The sequence below is a fragment of the Balaenoptera acutorostrata genome, chromosome 1, assembly GCF_949987535.1.
Source record: "Balaenoptera acutorostrata chromosome 1, mBalAcu1.1, whole genome shotgun sequence".
Classification (NCBI taxonomy): domain Eukaryota; kingdom Metazoa; phylum Chordata; class Mammalia; order Artiodactyla; family Balaenopteridae; genus Balaenoptera; species Balaenoptera acutorostrata.
In genome coordinates, this window is record NC_080064.1 from 55,588,631 (window position 1) to 55,610,289 (window position 21,659).

Below are 21,659 nucleotides of genomic sequence, written 5' to 3' on the forward strand. Positions count from 1 at the left end.
GCTTTGGGTAGTATGGCCATTTTAACAATATTAATTCTTGCAATCCAAGGGCATGGGATATTGTTCCATTTCTTTGAATTGTCTTCATTTTCCTTCGTCAGTGTGTCATAGTTTTCAGGGTATTGGTCCTTTACCTCTTTGGTTAAATTTATTTCTAGGGGTTTTTCTTGCTGCTATTTTAAATGGGATTTTTTTTTCTTTTTTACTTTCTCTTTCTGATATTTACATCATCAGTGTATAGAAATGCAATAGATTTCTGTATATTAATCTTTTATCCTGCAATCTTGCCGAATTCATTTACTAGTTCTAATAGTTTTGGGGTGGAGACTTTAGGGATCTATATAAAGAATGTGCTTAATATTCTTATTAATATTTAATTAATAAAGATTTTGTTTCCAGCAACAATGTTAGAAATAGGGAAAAGAGAAATAACTCCAATGTCCATTAATAAAGGAATTTTTAAGTAAAATATCTTACAGCTATATACATTGCTTTTAAACATAGCAAGGAAGATATATGAAGACTTTACTCTTTGGTCATTCTTGTGCCCTAGAATCTTCACTACCTGGCATATTGTTAGTGCTCAAATATTTTTTGAATAAACATGTCCAGAAATACGTTGACAATTTACTATTAAATGAAAAAATACTTTGAAGAATAAAATGTAAAATATAATTCTATTTAATAAAAAAACCCAAAAACTACACACACACACACACAGACACACACACGTGTGTGTCTGTGTGTGAGTGTATTTTTTTCCAAATACTGACTTAGTTAATTAACTGTGTTAGGGCATAGGCCAACCTTTCATATATCTTTCCAATTTATATATTGATGTAATGGAACGAAGCTGGCAGGGAGGTTTTGCCATCCTCAATGTGTGGGTTCCATTTCTGGACCTAAGACATTTACTCTGTCACTATTTCCAGCCAGTGGTAAAGGGAGAGAAAAAGAGAAGAGGGCAGAACAGCTTCCTTAAGAAAATATGATCCAGAAGGTGCACACTTTACTTCTGCCGATGTCTCATGATTAAGACTTAGTCACACAGCCACATCTTGTTAGAGGAAAGGCTGGGAAAATGTGGGCAACGATGTATTCATCTAAAACCGCATGGGGGAATGGGGATGGGGCAGGCATCAAGTTTCTTATTATAGAGAGAAGAAATGGAGGAAAGGAAGAGCAAATACTGGAGGACCATGAATAGTGTGCACAAAACTTTTTATACCATCATCTTTTCTTTCACTACTGAGTCATAATTTCACTTGTAACTTACAACAGTTTTAATACCAACTAGGATTTGTTTCTAAATTCTTTTATCGCATTGTTCACTCAAATCTTGTGTCCATTGTGCTGTTACTATTATTGTAGTTTTACAATACAATGTACCAAATCAAACACCCCTCTTTTCACCTTTTCAAAATTTTCTTCCCAGGTCTTACTTTTTTATTGCAAGATTTTTCTATTGGAATATAAATGTTTTTCTTATTCATTTACAAAAATTATTTATACATTAATAAAAGTATTATTAATAATGATAGCTGTCATTTTTTGAGGATCCACTATGTGCCAGGTACTCTATTAAGGGCTTTATTTTTTAAATTCTTTTCAGTGAAAGTAGGTACTTCAGTCATATCCCCATTTCATATACTAAGCAAGTGAGACCTAGAGAGGTAAAGTTAATTGCTCAACGTCACACAGCTGATAAGTGGAGGGGTCAGCTGTCAAATCTGTGTGTCTGACACCAAAGTCTATGCTCTAACAGCTGCTCTGTATTAAGTGTCTGTCACATTCAATGCAAATAATTTTCCTGCTTTGTCATTTGCTTTCTAACTTTGCTATGACATGTTGATGTTCATAAGTTTTAAATAATAATTTTATGTATTAATATTAATGTATTATTTTAATACAGTAGACCCGCATACTGGCCGTCCCTGTATAGATTTTTTGGACAACACTCATAAGTGGAATAGAAGCTATACGTTGAGCAGCATCTTACTTACCCTCCAGGTAAGAACAGATTAATATAATGCTGTCTTTAATACTTTTAATTACCCCAATTACTCAAAGTATAATGAATAAAATGTACAATGCATACTTAAATGTTTAAAGGATTTGAGTAAGCTTATATAAATCAATAACATTTCTACATCAAGACTGTCAAATGGAACTTGAATTATAAAAACTATTATTTTTAAAGTGAAATCGATAGATTAGGCCCTCCCCAACCAAAGAATATGTATTTTATAAAAGAAGAAAAGAACTGTTTGGATGGTTTCAACTCTGGAAATACAGTCTTAGGTTTGCTTTTGGCTCCTAACTTCACTTTATAATGTTGAACAGGCCTTTTGGATCTTTCCGCATTCATGAACCTTGCCTTCCTCCGAGAGGTGAATCGAGTGACTACAATGTAAAATGTTCAGCTTTATCCTTTGTTTCTGACAGTACTAGAGACCTGCTTTTATAAGCTTTCATATCAAACCCAGTGAACAATTAAACCAGGAATTTCCTCCTCTCCTCAGTAGATGCCTGTTTCTAGAATGCACCCTTCACCTCCTAGATCCATGGTCTTTAGAAGCATGCCTCAGTGTTGTGTTATTCCCGACCCTCAAAGAGCCTCCCTTCTCATCCTGAAATGCTAAGATAAATGATTTGAGTGGCACTTGCTTTGACCACTTACATCTGGCTCAGCGAGATTCTATCCACTAGATTCTGTCCATGATATTCTATCTATTTATCATTGATAATATGTGGAGATAAACTATTAAATTTTGATCATCTGAAATACCTGGAGAATAAAGTATTCTGGCTTAATTGAATTTTCTCTGTAACATAGAATTATAACACAAATTTCATCTCTCCCATTTCTTGTTTTTGAAAATAAAATAAAACTAATCATTAACTTTCTGTCTAGTCATCTTAGTATGCTGAGTAAAATTTAATATTTTTAAAAATTCAATGTTCAATTTATTTATTCATTCATTCTACAAATATGTGTTGAGCATATATAGTAGTGCCAGGCCATGTTGGGAGAGTGATTGGAGCAAGAACTTTGAGGAAGTAAGTGAGCATGTTGTGCAGAGATTTGTGGTTGATCTTTTGGATTCCTTCAAACTGAGTCATCCTATCTCTTCCACCCAAATAGGATTGGCCTTAAAAATAGTAAAAATGAATGTTCTCAGGAATGTAATGAGTGAGGGCAAACCAGAATGAAATGGTGAAAATTTTGAATAGCAGAATAATTTAATAAAAGGTACATTGGGGGCTGTAAGTTTAGATAGCTTGGCTTCACATCTTGGTTCTGCCACTTAATACCTTTGCAATGTTGGACAAGTTTCTTTACTTCTCATTGCCTCAGTTTCTTCACCAGTAAAATGGGGCTGTTAGTAGCTACCTCATATAACTTGTGAGGACTAAATGAATAAATACATGTAAAGTACTTAGAACCATGAGTTGTCCAAGAAAAGAATTCAATAAAATCTAGTTAATATTTTGATTGTTCTTAGTTTTAACCTGTAATACAAAATGACAACAAAGTGTTGCCAAATATATCATGGAAAGCCAGTAGATTACACAGTTGTTTTTATTTTTCAAATAGATTTATAAAACAAATATGCCCACATTAGAGAAGATTTTTAAGATAGTGGAAAGGAAAAGAAAATCACTGGTAATCATAAAGAAAATTCCTTACCCTATTGTTATTAGCATTTTCTTCTAATTTTGTCTCCTGTGTTTCGGTTTTAAATCTTCAGTTCCACATTTCCTGCAGGGTCAAGCCCAAATTCTGTTGCCTGACAAATGATGATCTACTTCTCACACCTCGGCTTTAACTCTCCCAAACACACTGTGGGATCCTGCTCCTATTGATATCTTCTTCTTTTTTTTTTTTTTTCACTCACAGTGCTTGGTTCAATTCAGGTTAAAAAGCATTTATAGAGTTCTAAACTCTAAAGTTACAAACCCAAGTCAGTCTTGCACTTTAAAAAGTGCTCAGTCCAGTTCCCCATCTGACTAGCAACCCATTTTATTCCCTCTTTCTCAGTCTGTTCAGCAAGCGGCTGCTCACATTGTAAGAGTCGGGTCAAAAGAGCCCTCCTCTGCAATGCCTTTCCTGATTTCCTTTCCTAGGTGAAATTGATGGCTTTGGTTTTGGGGGGAAGGAGGTTTTCTTTGCAAAGTGGTACCCTAAGCAAATCTCTATGAGAGCACTATAATGCTCTAATGCATATACTGTTTCCTTATCTGTCTTCCCCTATTGGACTATAAGCTCCCTGAGGCCAGGAAACAAGTCTAATTTGTGTGATAGGTACTAAGTAACATGATTGAAGCAACAAATCTGAATTTTTACATCGTTGCAATGATGGTATATATGTTCAAATTATATAGCCTATTTCTTTTTCACTTAACATTTTATCTCAGTAATTTCCAGGTTGCTACAATTAATATCTTAATGGCTATTTAATAGTACTTTGAAGGTCAGTGCTGCCCAATAGAACTTTCCGTGCTTACGGAAACGCTCAGTATCTGTGCTGTCCGATATAGTAGCCTCTAGTCTCATGTTCTACTGAGCACTTGAAATGTGGCTACTGTAACTGAGGAACTGAGTTTTTCATTTTATTTAAGTAATTTAAATTTAGATTGCTTTCTGACTACTACCTTTTGAGTAACAGGTGAGACACATTTATAATTATCACATTGTTATACAAGGGGGTGGTACTTGAAATGGTGTTTAAAATATTTTAAAGTCTAAATATGCTAATCATCTCCTCCTAAAATTTTTATAATCTTGATTTCTTTGAAAACTTGTACTTCCATATACAACGCAAAAGTAAGTACCAACACTCATCCACAGAAGAAATTCCAATTTCATGGGCTATAACTAATTGGATATTACAGAATGTACCCACTGGTACAGTTGTTTATTGATGCTTTGGATTTTTGTATTTATCCTCCAGATGGCTTTTTATATTATTTCATACTACCACATGGTGACTTTAAAAGTTGGACTGTTATTTTATTTTTTTACTATTTTAGCAGGGTGTCTGATTTGTATATTTTAATTATTCCTTACATTCTAGTTCTTAAAAAAATCATTAAATATACTAAATAGCTTGTGTATATATTATATGAAAAGGTCTTAGGCACAGTGGTCAATGCAAAGACTATTGAATAAACTTTACCAGATGTGCCTCTCTGAGTAAGATTATCTCTCCAGCCAAAGAGCAAAACCTTGCTCATGAAGAAAAGTTTCATCTGCTTCCCACCCACTTTGAAAGATATACTGCAATCCTTATTTAAGCAATTATAATATTCTGGAAAATATAGCCCAATGTGTCTTCCAAATAGGAAAAAAAATTAAAAACCAGCAGAAAATTCTTGTTGGTTTTGAAATATCAGATGTCAGATTATTGCTTTTATTAGTGAAAGATTGCCATCATTTCCATGACTCTTAAGCCACAGTAATCCACTCTGACCTGTATCTACACTTAAGACATTCTGGTAGTTATTCTTTTGGCTATATTTTATTACCTAATTTGTATGTTATAATGTAAGATTCAATATACTGAATTATTGAATAAATTTTTCAAATTTGGGCTAATAGTAATTTTGAGATGCCAGATAAACAAGATCATGGTCTAGCAGAACTATTAAGTTTTGGTTACTACTGGTCACCTATTTCGTCCAGATGTGCAAATGCTATTGTAGGCAGAATTTTGAGGATGTCCCCCAAGACTCCCATTCTCTGGTTACTCAATCAAACACTAATCTAGGTGTGAAGGAACTTTGCAGATGGAACTATGGTTACTAATCAGCTCACCTTAAAATAGAAACGTTATTCCTGAAATATGCAGGGGGGCCCAAAATAATCACATGAGCCCTTAACAACAGAAACGGAAGACAGAAGAGTCACTCAGAGAAATGCAGTAAAGACAGAGAAAGGATATGACAGGAGGGGAGCAAACACGAGAAGGATTTTTCACACCTTTGCCTCTGACACGTAGGGGTCCAAGTGTAAGGACTGGCGAGAGACATCTCAGGGTTGAGGGTAGCCCCCAGTTAATCACCAGGAAAGAAATGGGAAACTCAGTCCTACGAATACTGAATTCAGGAACTGAATTCAGCTAACAGACAGCCTGAATGAGTTGGGAGGCATGTTCTTCCCAGAGCCTCTGGTAAGAGCCCAGCCAACCGACAACTTGATTTCAGTCTTGTTCAGTCTGGAAAAGAAAAACCAGCCCAATCAACCCCGACTTCCTACTTGTAGAAATGTGAGATAATAAATTTGTGTTGATTTAGTTGCTAAATTTGTGGTAATTTGTTATAGCAGCAATAGAAAACTACTACAGATACCAAGTTAAGCATTCAGTGATCTGGAGGGATATTGAATTGCATGCAACTTTTTAATACATGTGTTTGTTTATTCATGATCTAAACATGATCTCATGTTAAAATATAATGTATTTTGTAATGGAAATGTTTCAATGCTTTCTAATGTTTACTTCCCTTTACACAAAAAATCAATTTAAATTTATGTGATAGGAAGAAATAAGTTATAGGAAAGAACTTGTAACTTGCTTTGATCCTAATGTTTGGCTCATGAATGTACAGTATAAAACCAAGATAGATCAAGTGTTTCTTGAGAGTAGGGACCATGTCTCTTTTGTCTTTGTCTCTATCTCCAGGTGGATACATTGTAAGCATTTAATGAATGCTTCTTGAATGTTATATGTATTGGTTTGTCTTTTTGCTCTAAGAAAAAAGTTACTTTAACAACTCTATGTTCTATATGTTTTCCTATAGGTTATGTTTTCTAATCCAGTGCTAGAAAATCCAGTGAATTTGGAAGCAGCCCATATACTGATTAAAGATGAAACTCTGTACAGGCAAATAATTCTAAGACTTTTCCACCAGCCATTACAATGTAAGAAGTGCCTACATATTGTTATTTGCCAGTTATTAATTATTTATAGCAAATAAATGATCTAGCAAGTAACTTGTATACGGCAATATTTTCTGTATCCATTTTCAGTAATGAAATCACACTAAGATCTCTCCTACTGTACCTCTTTTTCAAATCCATCAGTGTGATCCCTTCCTTTTTTTTTTTTTCCTATTTGAAGAATAGTTGATTTACAATGTTGTGTTAGTTTCAGGTGTACAGCAAAGTGATTCAGTTATACATACATATATATCTATTTTATATATCTATTTTTTCAGATTCTTTTCCCTTATAGGTTATTACAAAATATTGAGTAGAGTTCCCTGTGCTATACAGTAGGTCCTTGTTGTCTATTTTATATATAGTAGTGTGTACATGTTAATCCCAAACTCCTAATTTACCCCTGCCCGCCCCCTTTCCCCTTTGGTAACCATAAGTTTGTTCTCTATGTCTGTGGGTCTACTTCTGTTTTGTATGTAAGTTCATTTCTATCATTTTTTTTAGATTCAACATATAAGCAATATCATAAGATATTTGTCTTTCTCTGGCTGGTTTAGTGTGGTCCTTTTTAAAAGATTACCAGGAATCATAGGCTTAGTATCTTTAAAAGTAATGGTCATATGGGTGAATGGTGCTGATCAAAACTAGTCTACCCAAAAAAAAAAAAAAAAAAACTAGTCTACCCATCATAAAGATATGACATCAGTTTTAACTCTCTGGTCTGTAATGGATATTTCTCAGACTTCACCTTTAGCACCCCCCAGATCTTACTGATCTGGGACTCCTTTCCCCTTGATTACGAAAGCTTTCAGCATTTTTCTTTCTGGAGAGTTCTTCCTCCAGGTATTCCTTCAAAGAATCCATGTGGAAATGACATCTGAGGCTTTTCAGTCTTTCTGTTCTATTGACCAATGCTTTTCTGATACCCTCAGTCTGCTCACTCTCATCCTGCCAGCAACCTTTTCTTGACTCTTAATTCCATCGCCTCTATTGCTCCTGTGTTCTCTCTGCAGTTAGCAGAGCAATGCTGTTGGCTCCTTATGCCCAGAGGGGTTTGCCACAAGTGAAGGTTGGGATCCTAGTGACGTAGCTCTTTCCTTTACATTCTGCCCCTCCCTTCAGCAGTGCACATCAGCCTCACACAGTAACCGGCATTATTAGCTCCCCAATCAGCAGGCCTTGCTGTTCAGACTCACTCTGCCAAACTGATGTCTCTTGTGCTTTTTCTCTCCATTAGATGTCCACGATCTCTTCTTCCATCCCCTTCTAGGACCTGCCAGCCCATTAGTCAGGTCTGTACAATTTGTGACCAAGTTCAAGTCCTCCTCCACAGGGCATCTGGGTCAGATGCAATATTGATCAGGCATCTTTTCCAGTATCTTCAAATATGTCATGATTGTCGCCAGAGTTTCTCAAAATTCCCTGACAGTTTTGAGGCTGGTTTGTCCACAGAGGAACGGTACCACTTCACTCTGATCATATTTCTGACCAACCAGAATACTGTAACATCCCCCCCGTATCCTCTGCACTCAGGAAGTGTTTGTGGAATGAGCAAATGAATGATACGTATCCCTTAACCTTTTGTCATGCACTATAATACTGTCATTACACAGAAATATTCTGTACAAAGCTATGTCCATATTCTGGTGAATGGACATTTAAAAATTGGTTTTGAAGAATTTTCTATGGTAAATGCTTTGGTCTTGCCTGGCAGAGAGAAGGATGAGAAGAAACTGGAAGACAAGTTGGCCCTTTCTTTTCTTCTTTTCTCTCAGGCTGACATCACCCTTCACTCCTTTCAGTCCTCCTGCTTTGCCAACAAACCAGACAGGAAAGCTGTCCAAGTTGCCAAATCACCCAACAAATTAGTGACAAAGCAAATAGTGCTTTGGTAGGTTTTCACTATATGCTTCATTTGTGTTGGTGAAATATGTGGGAATCCAAGACAGCAAATAGTTTTCAGCTTGCCTGCCATCACAGCAGGACTGGAGTGGTACCTGTAGTGCCAGGAAGAAAATGATTTTCTGCAGCTTCATAGGGAAAGAGTGCTGTGATACAGCAGAGGCAACTGCTATGGTGGGAAATGAAGTGCAGAAAAATGTATTCACTCTAAATTAGATGGTAGTATAGTACCATGGGGTTTTCTGTGAAAAACTGCATCCAATGAGAATTAATTTCCTGTAACAACTTGAAAAAAAAAAGGTCTCCACTACAGTGCTGCAAGAATCAGCTTTCATATACGTTTAATATATTAATAAAGAGGTCTGGAAAATGCAAAGGAGAAATTATCCTATTTTTGGGTAACATAAAAGTGGAACAGATAGTTACTTGTATATGTGAGAAACTCAAGAGGCAGGTAATTGTATCATATCCGTAGGCATTAATTTTAGGCTACAGCAATATTCTTAGTGCCCGGGTAGCAGTCTCTGGCTATAAGTATTGAATAAAAATTTGTAGATTGAATGAATGAAAAAATACACATAGATTTAGATCCTGATTTTACTTCATAGTTTACAAAATGCTTTCACATACATTTATTCATCTGATCCTTAGCCTCTTCCCCTGAGGCAGCTGGGGATCAGTGATGAAGGGATTAGCCCGAGGCCACACAGAGCAAGCTACAGGGCCAGAGATCCACCCTGGCCATTCCCCCTGCCCCCGTGCCTCCAATTTAATGAGGTGAACATAAAGTCATTCATTTGGGATCAAAGAATTAAAATTTCCAAGTACAGAAGAGAAGAGACCTGACTTCATAGCAGACCTTTAGTCTATGAAAAATTCTTGGAAAGCTATTTGAACACAAGCTTAATGTGAAAAGAAAATGCCCTTCTACCAAGCATGTGCAAAATGATAACTTGCCCGACTCTGGTTTGGTGGGCCCTTCTCTGGAATACCAGCCTTTTCCTTGGCCTGTTGACAAGAATGCACAAACTCTGAGTTCAAACCCGATTGGTGGGGACTTCCCTGGTGGCGCAGTGGTTAAGAATCCGCCAGCCAATGCAGGGGACATGGGTTCGATCCCTGGTCCGGGAAGATCCCACATGCGGTGGAGCAACTAAGCCCATGTGCCACAACTACTGAGCCTGCACTCTAGAGCCCACGAGCCACAACTACTGAGCCCACGTGCCACAGCTACTGAAGCCCACACTCCTAGAGCCCATGCTCCACAACAAGAGAAGCCACCGCAATGAGAAGCCCATGCGCCACAATGAAGAATAAGCCCCCACTCACCACAACTAGAGGAACCCCGTGTGCAGCAGTGAAAACCCAACACAGCCAAAAGGAAAAAAAAAAAAAAACGGTTGGTGGAGGTCCTGATGACCTTCCCATGTCCTGCAAGCCTCTTCTCCTTGTGGCCTGGACCCTGACTCCCTTACTTATAGTTTGTGTGCTCACACATACCAGACTGCCTGGGACAGTCCTGGTATAATTATTTCCCTTTCATTCTGTGTTCCAGTTTGGACAATAAATTATATAGTCAGTTGGGGTAACTGATCTTTTCTAGAAGCAAATGCCACTATAGTTGCAGCATCACTAATGGTAAAGTCCATCGAGGTCCCAGCTGACCAAACATGAGAAAGGATTTTCCAACAATTCAAGTCGCTTAAGAATGGGCAAGGCCACATTGGCAGGTGGTAAACACCCTATCACTAAAGGTGTGCTTTCATAACTAGTGTTCGTTTGGCAGAGCTTAATGACTTGTTCAGGGATGCTGTCAAAGAACTTTTTGCCCAGTGTTGGGAGTTGGACAAGGGGATCTTTCAAGTGCCTTCCAAGTTATACTTCAATCTGTTTATGAAAACTTGGAGGTCTGGGAGGAGACAGTGCGTAACAACTGTTTTGCCTCCTAGATTCTGAGTATTGCTACTTCCTAATTTGTTACAAAGGGATTTCATGTACCCTCTTAACTGCAATTTTACTTTCCGAGTTTTCAGTTACTTGTGATCAACCATGGTCTGAAAACATTAAGTGGAAAATTCCAGAAACAAAACAATTCATGAGTTTTAAGTTGTGCACCATTCTGAGTAGTGTGGTAGAATCTCTTGCCATCCAGCTTCATCCTGCCCGGCACGTGAATCATCTCTTTGTCCAGCATCTCCTGCTTGTTAGTCACTTAGTAGCCATCTGGGTTATCAAATAAACTGTCCGATATCTGAAGTATTGCAGTGCTTGTGTTCAAGTGACCCTTATCTTACTTAATCATGACCCCAAAGCACAGAAGTGGTGCCACTGGCCATTCAGATATGCCAACGAGAAGCCACAAGTTCTTCCTTTAAGTGAAAAGGTGAAAGTTCTCAACTAAATAAGGAAAGAAAAAAATCATATCTGAGGTTGTAAGAACGAATCTTCTATCCATGAAACCGTGAAGAAAGAAAAAGAAATTTGTGCTAGTTTTGCTTTTGTACCTCAGACTGCAAAAGATATGGCCACAATGCATAAGAGCTTAGTTAAGATGGAAAAGGCATTGAATTTGTACAAGATATTTTGAGAGAGAAAGAGACCACATTCCCATAACTTTTATGACAGTATGTTGTTAAAATTGTTCTATTTTATTATTAGTTATTGTTAATCTCTTAACTGCGCCTAAGTTACAAATTAAACATCGTAGGTATGTACGTATAGGAAAAAAAACATAGTATATATAGGGTTTGGTACTCTATGTGGTTTTAGGCACCCACTGGGAGGCTGGGGGAACTACTGTAAACTCATACATCTTTTCTTTTTTCCAGTTTGTCCTAGTGAATTTTTATTTCTATATGGTTATATGGTCAAATTATATTATTTTCTGTTTAGCATGTTTGTTTTGATATTTAAAACATAGGGTTCACATAATTTTAAAAACTTTGGTTGAAAGAAAATACAAGAATATAAAAATAATGAAACTGAATAATGGTAGCCAAGCCTAAGGTAATAATTTTTCTCTTAACCATGTGTATATTCCTATAGCTTTTGTTAAAGGAGAATCATTCTACTAAGTTTCAGATTCTTATCTAAATAAAACTATAATATAATTCCTGACAGATATTATGACAGTCAAAAATACAAGAATAGAGAAGAATTATAAAAATATTAGGGAGATTATGCAACTAATTCACATAAGGTACTTTAAAAAAAACCCCGATGATTGTGCAAATCCATCCCATCCTGCTTGCAATTAAGAAGATGTTGTGATAAGCATTTGATTCTTCTTCAATTTAAGTTCTCAATTTGTTCACTTTTTTTTTTTAAGTTCTCTTAACAATAGAACAGTTTTAGAGGAACTTGTTTCTACAGTTGAAGCAGGTGATGTCTCATAGGATATCAGGTGTTGGGTTTTTTTCTCTTAAAGGGAGTACTGGTTGTTAGGTATAGGAATACGCTTTCCTTTGGAAAATATTCTTCCTTGATGTCAGGAGAAAGAGAAATTTAGCCCAGTAGCTTCTCATTAAAGAACATGAGCTTTAACACCATCATTCAGAGCCAGTTTTGTTGTTGATGATTACAGTATTACTCCAGATATTCTGCTGTCTACAGATGTCAGGAGATGTGGAAAACCTGACTTTAACAGGATGGCCTGTATGGATCTGTTGGCTGGAGTTACAGACCTCTTTTGTCCTTTTTTGTATTTCATTGCACCAGATGTTTCAGGAACTTTTCAGCAAAGTCTCTAAGTTGTTTTAACTAAAGGTGTTAAGTATTATTTTCTATCACAGAAATATTTGTGCATAGCTTTAAAGGACAGATAACACCAGTTGGTTTTTAAGGAAATATAGCAGACCTTGGAAGCCACACCTTCCATGGCTGAGAGCCGTCCCCACCCCGACAAGGTACCAACAGCTTTCAACAAGTTTATCTGTTTCTTTTGGAACTCACCACTGTATTTCTAAGTTTATTCTGTACTAAATTTCTGGGGTTTTCAGTTTAGTTATTACTTATGGGCTTCTTCTGAAAGATAAAGATTTAGCTTTTATGTGCCATTTCCACTCACATTTTCTCTCCCCCATTCTCCTAGTATTGTTTGTTTACATTGATATGACTTAGTAAATATTTGTCATAGGTGATCCACGAATGATTATTTTTCTTGTACAAATGGCCTGTTTTTTCATTCCCTTGTTTGTGTTTTTTGGATTTTTATTTGTTCTTTTAAAAAATATCTACCATTTATTTTTCCCCTAAACTTTCTGACAAAGCTGTAAAGACAAACAAACAAACAAACAAAACACACACACCAGGTATTGAGTGAGTTTCATTTTTTTCCCCTGGAAGACGTCTTTGCTGAGGCACTCATGCTCCTCCTCCTTTTCTGAATTGGCAGTTCTCTCGTAGGGATCCTGGGGTGACCTTTTGGTCTGCCTCTTGGATTGGAGCTCTTGCTTGATCCCTCCTTTTCCTCTTGGTTGGTTTGCTCCTTCATTTTGTTGGAACACTTCCTCCAGGAGCTTCCAAGTACATGAGAGCTAAATCTTTTATTACTTCACATGCCTAAAAATGTATTTTTTCCACTCTCATATGTTCATAATTTGGTTAAACTTTAGTCTGAAAATTTTTTTCCTCCTCATTCATCATGTAGGGCATTTCATAGGCTGTTTAAATCTCAAACTCTAATTCTTTAGTTCTGGACTTTTTTCTTATATGATTTCTTTTATAATACCTGTCCCCTCCAGTTTCCCTGTTCTCTCTTCTAAATCTCCAAAGATTTAGATGTGGGGTCTACTGATCTGTTACTCTGATTTTTTAAATCTATTTTCTCCTATTATCCATCTCTTTGTTTTTTTGTTCTGTATTCTGGAAAATGTCCAGAAAAGTATGCTCCTAGTTCCTGTTTTCTTCCTGCTTATTTGTTTTGGTTGTCATCATTCATGATAATGACTTTACTCAGATATCTACTGATCTTTTTTTTTAAAAAATATTCCCTCTTCCTCACAGCTGCAGCAAAGCAGAGGTTCTTCTTTTTTTTTTTTTTAATTTATTTATTTTTGGCTGTGTTGGGTCTTCGTTTCTGTGCGAGGGCTTTCTCTAGTTGTGGCAAGCGGGAGCCACTCTTCATCGCGGTGCGCGGGCCTCTCACTATCGCGGCCTCTCTTGTTGTGGAGCATAGGCTCCAGACGCGCAGGCTCAGTAGTTGTGGCTCACGGGCCCAGTTGCTCCGCGGCATGTGGGATCTTCCCAGACCAGGGCTCGAACCTGTGTCCCCTGCATTAGCAGGCAGATTCTCAACCACTGCGCCACCAGGGAAGCCCTATCTACTGATCTTTGACTATGCATCTGTATGATGGACACACGATGAATGAAAGTCATTCATTGAAAAGGTTGGAAATTTTGGATACAGATTGGACTTGTTGATGGTTTTGTTTCATTATAGGGTTATTCAGTGGGGACCTGACCTTACCTTTAGCTAGGCTTGACTATTTTTTCTGAGACGAATCCTCCAGTCTTATGCCTGAAGAGAGAGATGTTAACGACTTACACTCTAGGAGCTGGACAAAGAGCGAGAATAAGGAATCTTTCTTACCCAATACGATTTATTTGATTTATTCCCTGCCTTCAGTCCCTTGCCATACTCTTGTTCTGCTATCTCCTGAGCCTCTCTGGTTCAGTTTCTCCAGAATTAGACATACTCCCTCCTGCCTGGGCGGTGGTGGTCTTCTGGTTGCATAGGATGAAGGCTATGTCTTTGGTGTCCATGCTATACCTGTCACTTTTCAGAGGTATCTGGTACCTCCAATTCCTGAGTGTTTCTCAAGTTCTGAAGTGTAAATCTGCTTGCTTTTTATTGGCCTCCCCTCATCAGGTCGTTAGGTTTCAAATTTCTATGGCCTGTTAAGATAGTTACCACTTGACATCTGCTTTCCATCTTGAAAATTTTTCTTGCCATCTTTCTTTTGCTCTCCTTGAGGTTTTATACCTTATTTTTATTCCTTTCTTACCATCTTATTGAGGCTTTGGAAAGAATGCACATACGGCCATATATTCAGTCTTCCGAGTAAACCAGAATCTTTTCATATTTTTCTTTACAGCAAAAGATGACAGTTCTGAGTCACCTAAAGAGCCAGATAAATTTAACAGGTAAGTTTTTCTTTATACAATTTTTTGCCAATTTATACACTAAAAGAACTATTGATTTAAACTGTGTTTTCTATCATAATTGTATTTTCATTTTTTTAACTTAGAAAAATTATTTTTCATTTAAGTATATTTTCCCTTCCAATACCTTTTAAAAATGATGTTTTCAGGAAGAATATGGAGACTCTTGAATTCTTTCTAGTCTATTGAATTAAAATTGATGTAACTATGTTAGTTGCCTATTCTTTTAGTTTTTAGTTTTTATTTCTGAAAAGGAAAAAAAATGTTGTCTACATTATAGATCCAACCATTATAGATCACAAAAATCCAAGCAATTTAGGAGAAGATAAAGTCCTGGAGGAAAATGGCAAGAGTTAGGGCTAAAGCCATTGTACACTTGGGAGACCACCTGACAATGTGACATCAATTCAGCCTTGAACACCTGGACAAGGTGTAGGTTCTGCAGCATTCAGCTTCTCTAGCATTTCCATCAGCCTTATTTTGATAGTTAATCAGATGCAGAAAACAGCCAGCTTACTAGTGTTGACATAATACTTGATCTATCTTGGTTTTATACTGTACATGCTCCAAAACAAGGATCCTCTTAGTGGATTAATAATAGTAAAATGTTCCCAAAGGACTGAAATCAAAAGGAACCCTCAGATCGGGGCTCTGTCCCAGAATGTGAGACAATGTTATGTCAAGGGGCTCTGTGCCTGGAAGTGTTAGAAGCTCAGAATTAGAAGACCCAGAAAAATGGACAGAATGATTAATTGGGACCTGACAGGAAGAGCGTTGACCTTGTCTGTCCCCTAGCCCTCAGATGAAGACCAGCCAGTAGCAGTGGTGGGGTCTGTCTCAGGCAGAAGCAGGAAGAAGGGTAAACCCCATTACAGGGAGAAAACTTTGGCCCTTTGCTTCTTTGTCTGGGACAATGAGTCCCTCATCAGACAGGCAGCAAGGTAACCAGACGGCACCATAAGGATCCAGCACTGATCACAGGACTATAAAATCTGGGGTCTGGGAGAAAGACTTTAACTACAACTTTAGAAACAACTTGAGAGCCATGGTGAGATAAACTTGTAAATGGTGTTATCTTGAAAAATCAAGATTTGTGACAATGAAAGGAAAAAGAAGGGGGTGAAAAGTTGGGAGAGAGTGATGTCTTAACAGGTACAGTGAGATTCTGGGCAGAGGGAGTAACTAGGGTATTGATCCTAAATTGGATGTGAGAGTGGTGTGTTAGAGGCTCAGAAAGAAGGCCACTGCAGCTGGAACACAGCAAGGGGGAAAGAAGAGATGGATAGGGGATAGAGTAAGAGATGTAGACAGGGCCAGATCACTTAGAGCTTTATAAACCAGGTAAGGAATTTGCATTTCATTAACCTTGCAGTGGGAATCGGGACACAGCTGGACAGCTTTTAAGAAGAGGAAAGGCATAATCAGATTTACATTTTAAAAGGACTACTTTAACTGCCATGTGGGGAATCAGTTGTGAAGGATCTAAAGCGGAAGCAAGGGGAAGAATTATTGGGTTATTTTAGTAGACCAGGGGAGAGGTGGGGAGGTTTGCGCTAGGGCTGAGGGCATAGAAATGGAGAGGGAGATAAGTGGATGAATTGGATGGATTCAAGACTTAGTTTGATTGATGTGGGGAATGAGAGAAAGTGGAACCAAGGGTTATTACTAGATTGTAGTTTGAACTGGATGGGTACTGCGGTGACTTACTGAGATGGGAGAGATTGGAAGATCACACCGCTGGCTGAAACTAACAATCCCAGTTATTGATGAGGCTGTGATGGCACTGTAGCTCTCCTACATTGCTGTTTACATTGTTGTACCATTTGACATGCCCACAGCCAGTCTGGAACACAGTTTAGCAGTTTCTTATAATGTCAAACATTCGCCTGCCCTCTAACCCTCGCCTAAAGTATTTATCTTAGAGAAATGAAAGTATATATTCACCAAAAGACTTGAGCACAAATGTTCATAGGAGCTTTATTCATAATATCCCAAACTGAAAACAACTAAAATGTCCATCAACAATCAACATTATATATTCAACAGGCGAATATATAAGTAAATTGTGTTATAGTTATAAATTGAATACTCTCAGCAATAGAACTGTTGATACATGCAACAACATGGAATAATAATGCAGACATTATGTTGAGAAAAAAAAACCAGAGTTATAAAAGAGTACGTGCTGTACAATTCAATGTATATGAAGTTCTAGGACAGGCAAAACTAATCTATGGTGATAGAGATTGGATCAGTGATTACCCAAAGTGTCGAGGGAGATTGACTGGGAAGGGGCAGTAGGGAACTTTCAGGACTAATGAAAATATTCTATATCTTGTTTGGGCTTATGGTTATGCAGGGGTCTGCTTTTATTAAAACTCATCAATCTGTACTCAACCTATGCATTTTATTGAATGTAAATTAAACTTTAACAAAGTTGATTTTTGAAGGTATTCAACTAACTTTACAACTCTTTTAGAAATCTAAATTTACTTCAAATAAAATCTTTTTTAAAAAGGCATTCAAACTCTTCCAGTAAATAGAGACAGTGAGTATGCTACCAAACTTCCAAACTCTGATTCTAAAATCAGAGATCATTACAAGAAAGGAAAATTATAGGTCAGTACCTCTTAAATCTGAAATGTATAAATCCTAACCAAAATATTAGCAAATTGAACCCACTGATATATAAAAAGGGATAGTACATCATGACTAAGTGGGCTTTATTTCAGGAAAGCCAGGTTGGTTTAAAATTTGAAAATCAATCCTTGTAACTCACCTAGTTAACCAAATAAAGGGAAAAAAGCCATAGACTTATCTAGGTGAATCCAGGAGACACATTTAACACCCATTCATGATAAAAATTCTCAGCAAACTAGGAATAGAAGAGAATTTCCTTATTTCAATAAAAGGAGTCTACAGAAATCCAACAGCTAACCTCACACTTAAATGTGAAATGTTGAGTGCTTTTCTCCTGAGTTTAGGAACAATACAAATATGCCCGTTATCACCATTTCTATCCGACATTGTACTGGAGTCCTAGCCAGTGCAATGAGGGAAGGAAAAAAAACAAGTTATAAAATGTGGAAAGGGTAAAGTAAACCATCTTTATTCACAGATAGCACAACTATATACATAGTAAAATCCAAATGAATATACAAAGCTTGAAAGTTTGAAAATTAATAAGTAAATTTAGCAAGGATCCTGGATACAAGATGAATATTTAAAAATCAACTATATTTTTATATACTAGCAATCAACACATAGAAAATGAAATTTTAAAAATACCATTACAACAGCATCAAAATGTAACAAAAGATGAATAAGGCATCCATACTGAAAAATCACAAAATATATCTGAGAGAAATTTTAAAAGACATAAAGGAATAGACATATACAAAGTTTGTGGCTTGGGAAAGACTCAATACTCTTACAGTGTCAACTCTTCCCAAATTATAGATTCAATTCAGTCTCAGTCAAAATCTCAGCAGCCTTATTTTTTTCTGAAAACTGACAAGGTGGTCTAAAATGTATCTAGAAATGCAAAGCATTTAGAATAACAAGGCAATCTTGAAGAAGAACAAAGAGGATCAACACTCTCAGAGATCAAGATGTATTAGAAAGCTAGAATAAGTTTCACTCTGATTGGAGCTATTTAGGTCAGATTCCTGTCCCTACACTAGTTATCACTCAACTGACTTAGAGCCAGGGGTGGGGTCAGTCCCATCAGACCACAGGGCATGTACAGAATGGGAGAAGAATGGAACAGCTATTGGGGAGGCAACCACAGTATCCACTGTGACAACCTTCATGTCTGTATTATTTTTATTGTACCTGAACCTTAATAAGTAAGACTTTGACAGGCACAGAGGGCAAAAGAGTCTCTAATAGAACTGCTTGCACAGACATGGAAATGTAATATTGTGGTACACTCAGGATCACCAGGAAGTTCCATGTGATGGAGCCTTTGGATGTGGAGATGAATGACGGAAGAAAAGGTTGGAAATGGCCAGATGATGAAGAACCTCAAGTTCTATTTAAAAGTTGTTTATATGTCATCCTATAGAAGTATTTACCAACTGTGGCTTTCAAGCAGAGCCATGATAACCTGGAATAGGGAGAGACTGAGGTAGATGAACAATTAGGAAGCTGTTTAGAGTTTACAGGAGAAAAATGATGAGGTACTTATCCAAGGCAGTTGAGGAGACCAGCTGACACTGAGTGCTGAGGGATGCTAAACCCTTCCTTGGCTGTTTTTATGCATGTTCACAACCACCACCGGAGAAAGTTCTATCTCTGGAAACGTGGAGAGGTTAGGCTACTTGCCCGGAGTTACACAGCTAATAAGAAATGGTGCCAGAGTGTTTTAACCCAGGCCAGCTGATTCCAGAGCCTGTGCTCTTAGTCATGATACTGTTGAATACGTGACTAAATATCCAGAGATATTTAAGAATTTAGTCATTAGGCTTTGGCGATGGTTGGGATGTTGCTTCCATGAAATAGCGCTGCCATGATTCTCTTCCCTTAATGATCCTTTTGGTTTCTTTCACAGGCCCCCCTTAACTGTGAATTGGTTTCTGCTCACTCTTTTCTAAACACTTACTTACTCTTTTGGAGTTTGTTTTCCCTAATGGCGTCATCTATCAACCTCTGTGTTGATTTGACCTAAATTTCTTATTTCCAGTCCCAATTTCTCAGTCACACTCCTAAAGGTCATCACCTACAACCCATGTTTAAAATTAAACTCATATTTTACTTCGATTTCTCTAGACGCTTTCTATTAATAGCAAAACTAAGTGGTCTTCTGGGCTTTAGGAGAATATTTGACCCTCAAATTCCTTCACTTTTCACACCCTATCAGGCAACTGGTTCAGTCAATTCTTTAGCATTCTCGTAGATTCATCTCCTCCCCTTCCTGATCTTTGCTCCCACCCTAGTATTAGCTCTCAGAATCTCTTGCCTGCGTTACTGAATTTATTTCCTAACTGGTCCCCCTACATTTAATCTCTCGTATAATCCTCTCTGCATGCTAATGCCAGAGAAAACTCTTACTCAATCACTGATTTCATAGTTTACTTGCCTTATTTGAGAACTTCTGATTACTGTCTATCACCTAATAAATCAAGGTTACTGAATCGACTCTAATCCATTCTCTGCCTAAATTTGAAGACCCAGCATTGCCTAGTTTCACCTATTTTTATCAAATTCCAATTCCTCCAATTCCTCTGAAATTGGAACTCTCCACTCTAGTCAATTATCTTGTTACTCTCATCTCTTCCCCCAACATCCTCTGTACACACCATGCTCCTTGCCATCTAAGCTATTGCTAATACTGCTTCCCTGGCTTAAAATGCCTCTTTCCTTTGTCCCAGGTCCATATCCAAGTGACTCTTTCCCTAATGGCTCCAAAACAAAGTTATAGCTCCCTCCTCCAAATTTTTTTTGCTTATTGCCACTGCCAAAGAAGTATCTGTCATTGTAGTCTCCAAATGTCTATGTTAAATGATGTAACAGTTTATTATGTTAATATATAAAGCTATTCTATTTACTAGTTCAGATATATATCTTATTTTCCCAACAGGATAATAATAAGCTGTGATGTTCAGTTTAAAATTGTCTTCTACTTTTTCATATTCATAATGCCAACAATAGTACTCAATAAATTCCTGTTATTGGTTGAAACTATAAACACATGTATTTTTTTTATGCTGTATACATCCCTTCGTAGTTTATCTGAATAATAGTAAATAGTTACTGTTCTCTTATTTTAAGAGGCTATTTCCTTTATAGAATTGAAAGTGCAGATATTCCCAAATGTTTGAGGCATTCTGTTTTGTATATTCAAACTATACTAAAGTTATACCTTTTAGGGTAATATTTTTAATTATTCTAGGGGAAAAAAAGAAAGCCCCTGAAGGCTAACAGCTTGAAATTGAACAGGACACCGTTGGGAAGGGAGAGGGTCATGGGTCGTCGTCAAACAGACAAAAAACAATGGAGACGATTGTGCCTGAAGATGGTGTATTTTTTTTTCACGAGACAGTATGTTGACAGTTTCCTTCCTCTTGGGTCATTGTTGTCTGCTAAATGATCTGTGACAGCAAATTGATCACAAGCTTTTTCATGCAGGAGATATAATGCAGCCTTTCATTTTGTTACCTCCGTTGCCAAATGCTGAAACATTTCATTGGCAAATTAATGTTAGTTTAGTATATCATTTAGTACTATAAAGCACACATGTAGCTCTGGAAGCAATAATAGTAGTGATTAATTTATCTTTACCAAGTTTCAGATTTCTACTTAAGTGTGATTACAAAAGCAATAACACACTTGAAAAATGTTAGTCTTAAAATTAGGTGTCCATAATTATTATTTAAATAAATGAATTCATTAATACACTTAGATATTGCCCCCATTAATTTCAAAATTGAGTCAAATATTAAGGTACCTATGATTTACCTATAAAAATTAATGCTAATAACCTGTTATAACTGAAAATTTGCTTCTTCCTCCAAAGAGCTAGGAACTTAAAATTAAAAGAGACATAAAGTCTTTTACATTTGATGTTTAAGTATCTGTTTAAGTCAGTTAATAGATGATTTCACATGTCTGAAAAATATCTGAAAGTAATGTTTTGTTTGTGGAGTGTTGAGAA

The 21,659-nt window shown here is 36.9% G+C and overlaps 1 protein-coding gene across 2 annotated transcripts in view; it reads left to right on the plus strand.

The window, feature by feature from the left end:
* The window catches only part of UBE2U (ubiquitin conjugating enzyme E2 U), a 64,969-nt gene that overhangs the window by 11,764 nt on the left and 31,546 nt on the right, over positions 1-21,659 (plus strand). For both annotated transcript variants that reach the window (XM_007164331.2, XM_028164024.2), the window contains exons 4-6: positions 1,913-2,010; positions 6,802-6,922; positions 14,938-14,986. In XM_007164331.2, coding sequence (XP_007164393.2) covers positions 1,913-2,010; positions 6,802-6,922; positions 14,938-14,986 — 268 coding nt within the window. The remainder of the gene's footprint in view (positions 1-1,912; positions 2,011-6,801; positions 6,923-14,937; positions 14,987-21,659) is intronic.